Source organism: Galeopterus variegatus, unplaced genomic scaffold (assembly GCF_000696425.1).
Source record: "Galeopterus variegatus unplaced genomic scaffold, G_variegatus-3.0.2 Scaffold5837, whole genome shotgun sequence".
NCBI lineage: Eukaryota > Metazoa > Chordata > Mammalia > Dermoptera > Cynocephalidae > Galeopterus > Galeopterus variegatus.
This window is the reverse complement of record NW_007731948.1, coordinates 6,293-11,575: the sequence shown is the minus strand read 5'-3', so window position 1 is coordinate 11,575 and position 5,283 is coordinate 6,293. Positions and strand designations below refer to the sequence as shown.

At 48.8% G+C, this 5,283-nt stretch overlaps 1 gene segment (V, D, J or C); it reads right to left on the bottom strand.

Moving 5' to 3' along the window:
- Positions 1-452: 452 nt before the first annotated feature.
- LOC103605477 lies at positions 453-5,012 on the bottom strand. The segment is given in 5 exon segments: positions 453-923; positions 1,610-1,717; positions 2,608-2,652; positions 4,095-4,352; positions 4,961-5,012. Coding segments are annotated over 4 exon segments (462 nt in total).
- Between the last annotated feature and the right edge of the window lie 271 nt (positions 5,013-5,283).

Genomic DNA, 5,283 nt, shown 5'->3' with positions numbered 1-5,283 from the left:
GCAGTGGTGGGTGGTCCCCAGCTGTGAATTTGTGGGGCAATGCAGAATTTCAATGGAAATTCTATCTGAGAGGAAAGGCAATGTTCCTGGAGGGCAGGAGACAGTGGGTGGCATTTTGGGGACATTTGCTATGTGGTCCTTGTCTGCTAAATTTACACTACAGACCACTACCACCCATGTGTTTGGGCCTCCTGCTATGGGTGGTCCTGTGGTGTGGCATGAAGATGAAAGAGCAGGGGCCCAAGCTTTTAAGTGGGTTTTCCTGGTCCCCAGCAGAGCCTGCTAAGTGGAATTTTTTTAGAGGTTATTCCAAGCAGAGGTTGACTTCAGCAGTTTGTTGAGTTAGGCTCCCTGGACAGCATTATGGACAAATGCCTTGGTTTCTCTCTGCCCAGCTGGTGATCAGCAGAAAATGACCCCAGCCAAACCCAGTGAAACAGGAATGCAGTCTCTGCTCTACAACATCACTTTTAATGAAGCCAGGGCAGCAGATACACAAGTGGCTCAGATGCACAGCATAGCAGGGCCTAGATAATGAGGTACTTTTCCCCACATCTTGGGGAAAAGGGGAGTACATATTTCTTTATGAACACTACTTTAAAAATACAAACTCCTCACAACATTCTCCAGGAGCTAGAGTCCAAGAGCCCTCACTGGGGAATCCCTCGTCCAGTGGGAAGGCAGAGGTGGTCTTTGGGGAGGGTCAGGCAGTGACAAGCAGCCATGAGGGAACACAAGGGCGGCAGCAGTGTGTGGCAGCTCCTCAGCAATCTTCATCACAAATTCGGGTGGCATCCAGTTGATGGCATTGCCAGTGAGGGCCAGAGGGGTGGTGGGAGCCTTTTCCTCTGCTTGAAGAAGAGGAGGAGGTGTGGTGAGGAGGAAGGCAGGAGGGAGCCCAGCTCTCTCACAATCTTGCAGACCTGGGATGAGGAAGAGCAGAGGTCAGGGTGGATTCTGAGGGGGACCCGGGACTATTGGGGGCATGAAGGAGATGGCTCTGTCTGGGGCTGTGCTCTAGTGTTCTAGGAGCAAACGGACCCTGGAGTTCTGTTTGATGGTGGAAAGGGATGTGTTTTTCAGTGAGATGGCTGGGGACACTGGGGAGGAGGGCATGGAGACTCCAGCCAGGACTAGGATGTGCTATGAGTGAGCTGAGCGTAATGTCTTCTCACTGCTGAGTTGGGAGCCAACTGGGGAGAGAGGGCATGAAGAGAGGAATCAGGGGCCCCTTTAGTCCCACAGTGAAAGAAGTGTGACAGAAGGCGTGTGGTGCAGATGCATCTGGGTCCTGCGTTCTCTGTTCTTCCACTCATCAACAGTGTGGTCCTTGACTTACTTGGTCTCAGTTTCTTCATTTCTAAAATGGGATAACAACTGATCTTCATACCTCATAGGGGAGACATGGCTCAACTGAGGTGGTAGGAATGAGTGTGTTCCTCTTATCCATTGTCATGAATAAGAGGAATGTGTAACAGGAAAAAATAGAGGAGTGTGGTGGGCCTGGACTTAGGATTTAACAACGAGACCCTTTGGGGAGTTTTGCTCTCAGAGCTTGGGGACCCACCCGAGACCCGCAGCCCCGACTGCCAGCTTTGATGCCCCTCACCTTAGCTGGACCACAGCCGCAGCGTCATGAGCAGGTTAAATCCAACCACTTTCAGGAGGAGGATGCGGAACCCAATCACTGACAGGTTTTGAAAGTTTAGGTTCATATCTGTAAAACCAAGAGGCCGCAGTGGTTATGGGTGTGCACGTCAGAGGTCTGCACAGCTCTGCATGATGCACCAGTGGTTTTCCCAAAAGCAAGGTGGGGCGGGTGGGGGTGGGCTTCACCTCCCGGATCTGCATCTCCCTCAGAGCTTCTGCCTCTCCCTCATCCACTTGCAAACATATTTTTATTTGTGCATTCCTCCAGGGTCAACAGTGGTTTTTTACAGCAGCAACAGTGGACTTATTTTATTTCTGAGCCCCTTTGGGGCTGGAGCTAGGGATAGGTGCTCAGAACTTATAGCAATGCCTGGGGTGTGGGCCCCTTAGTGAGAATCTAGAGGCTGAACCACAGGAGGGATGACTTAGTGAGAATGACTCAGATGGAAACGACTATGGGCCTAGGGTTGTGGTGAGGAGTGGTGGGGACCCTAGAGACAAGATCACTGCCTGCAGCCTAGTGAGTAATTTTGCTTTCGTTGACAGAAGCAAATCCCCTGGCTATGGAGGGAAACTGTCCCCTGGATGTCCCGGTTAGTCTCGGGTTATATCTAAGGGAGTCAAATTTCCCGGCTGGGCCACCCAGAAGCTCTCTTTGCCTCTCCTGACAGTGGAGCTATTGAAAAGAATACAGAGGCCTAGGAGTGAGTCATTGGTCAAGTACAATTAGAGACTCATTCTCAAAGTACTTAGAATGGAAAAGAAGGTTGGACATGGTGAGAGGGATTCAAGAAAGACCCCAGGGAGCTCTGAGCAGGTCTCCAACTGCTGTTTCCATTCCTCATAACTTATTCCCAGATTTGCTGATTTCTTCTCACCTCCCCTAACCCGTCAGGGTTATTGTGGGTTCATGGCTTCCCCCACCCTGTGCAAAGCTGGGCTAGATCACTCTCTTACCTGTTTCAAAGCTTTTCTCTACCAACTTGGCATCACAGGGAATCCCTAAAAGGAGAAACAAAGAAATGTTCTTAGAATTCAGAGTGTGCTCACTCTCCCAACCCAGACCTCCTACTTGTCGAGCAAGTGAACATTCACAGTCTCTTCATGCTTCTGCATGGAGAGATCTTGCAGCGAACTTATTGCATGGGGGACCTGCTGGAGAGAGCCACTGGCCCTGGAAGGACCAGCACCCTGGCTGCTGGGCACCTCTTTATTCACTCAATGAACACTGGTTGTGCAAAGGACATGTTGATGACACAGGCTACAAGGAACCATCACACATAGTAGTTCCTGCCTTTGGGCAGGCTCCAGCCTGGAGTCCAGCAGGGGCTGTGAGACTTATACACATTGACAAGGGCTATAGGAGTGCAGATACTTTTATTGGTTCCAAAAGTTTTGATCCCTGCATTCCAAATTTTTTCCTTTGCTTTCTCTGTCTCAGTAAATGGCGCTATCATTAACTCAGCTGCTCAGGATTGCATAAAATCCAGCAATCTTCCTTGATCCCCTCTTCTCCTCATCCCTGCATGGTTCTATCTTTGAAACCCAAATGGCACTGGCCACTCAATTCCCTGCTGTCACTCCACCCAGGCCTCTACTGTCTCTCTGCCGCCGTCGCTCCCTTCCTGCTTGCACTCAGCCTACAATCTATCTCCACACAGCAACCAGACCAATCTTTTAAAAAAGTAAATTAGATGTCACTCCCCTGCTTAAAGCCAATCAATAGCTTCCCAGCATACTGAGAACAGCACCTGTCCTCTCGTGGCCTGTGAGGCCCTGTGATGTGGCCCTGTCTACATCTTCCTACTCATTTCCTACTACTCTTCCCCTTTTTCGTTGTGCTCCTGCCTCAGGCCTCCACAGGGTCTACTATCTGCCCTTGGCATGGCTGGTATCCTTTAAGTCTCAGCTCAAATACCATTTCCCCTGATTTTTGTCTCTAAAGTGGCTGTTTCCACAATGTATGTGCATCCTGAGTTAAAGCACATACAAATCTGAAGTTTAGATCTTCCCCTGCTGATGGATGGGCTTCCCCAACTAGACTGAAGCTCCCTCTGGGAGCCTTCTCCTCTGACTATTCAGTTCTCTGCTCCAGCCCCTGGTGTATTGTACCCACACAATCAATGGTTGTTGAATGAATGAGTGACCGAGTAAGGTCAGGAGTTGGGGAAGATCTTTTGGCAGTGAGAAATAAGGGAGCCATCTTAGGGGCCAGTGCCCTCTCCTGCCACCTTTTCCTCATTTGTTTTTTGACATTTTGTGGGCTGCCAGGGTGGGGCTCACTGCTCCTTAGTAAAAAAGAGGGTGGGATCTTTGCTGACAATTGATGAGTCTGAGACCACCAATCAGCACAGCTTTTAGACCCCATTGACCTGAGCACCAGGCAGAACCAGGCCTCTCAAAGCCGGGAGACTCAGCTTGCAGAGGCACCCAGGTGCACTCACCTAGGCTGGAGTAGAAGTTGTTCCCACTGAAGGTGCTTGTACAGTTAAAATCAGTTCTGCTGCTCCAGGCTAAGATGCTGTTGCTCTTGGAACTCATGGACTGCATGTCCGTCACTGTTTGTTCTGAGATGAATGTTTCAGACTCTGAGACGTGAGACACATTGACTTGAGAATCAAAGTCCGTGAATAGGCAGATGGAATTGTTGCTGGATTTGGAATCCCTCAGCTGGTACACAGCAGGGTCAGGGTCCTGGATAACTGTAAGCCAAGAAGACTGGGGTCAGGACATGCTCTTGTTTCCCTCTTTGCTCCAATCTAGCCCAGAGTCCAGATGCCAGTGATGGACAAGAGCAGGGCTCCATGGGGCTGGCAAGTCACATTCTCAGGCTTTAAATGGAAAATAACATTTTAGAAACTGGTTGCTCATGATGGACTGGAACTTAGGGGACAGGCACAGGGGTGAGTCCTGGCCAAGAGGCCAGGCTCTGCCAGTCCCTGCCTGCCATTCAAGGAAACCAGAAATGCAGGGCTACTTACTGATATTGCTTATTGTTATACTTAATTGGAACTTCTTCAAAACCTTAGCAAGACTTGCAAACAATATAGCTCTGGCAGGACAAAAGCAAGCTTCGGAAAAAGGTCCAGCAAAGTAAACCACACATCTTGGAATCTAGAGTGGTCTCCCTTTTTAGGCTGAGCATTGGCAGGAATTGGAGGTTTATGATATGTTGGCATTGCGCTGAAAAATCTATCACATTACCAGATTTCTCTCTCACTGATAAAAATTTTAGATTACAAATCAGAACACCTGCATCCAAGCCCTGACTCAACTATCTACTAGATATAAGGCCTTGAGCAAGTCTTACCAGCTCCTGAAGTCTGAGGAATTTCATCCGTAAAATGAAGCTGTTGCCTCATCCACCTTCCTAACCAGTCTATTCTGAGAAAAAAATGGGAGTCTGTCCATATAGAAATATATTTAATAAACTATAAAGTACTGAACAAATGTTAGTGGTTGGAGCTATTGATACTGCCAGGGTATTGCCATGATAACGTGCTACTAAGTAATACAAAGTCAGTTTCTGCTCTTCACCCCCACGAAGCAGGAGTTACTGGAGGCTTTTTCTTAGTGCTGAGACTCATTCCTTAGTATTTCCGTAGGATTTTGTGTTTTTAATGTGACTCTCAT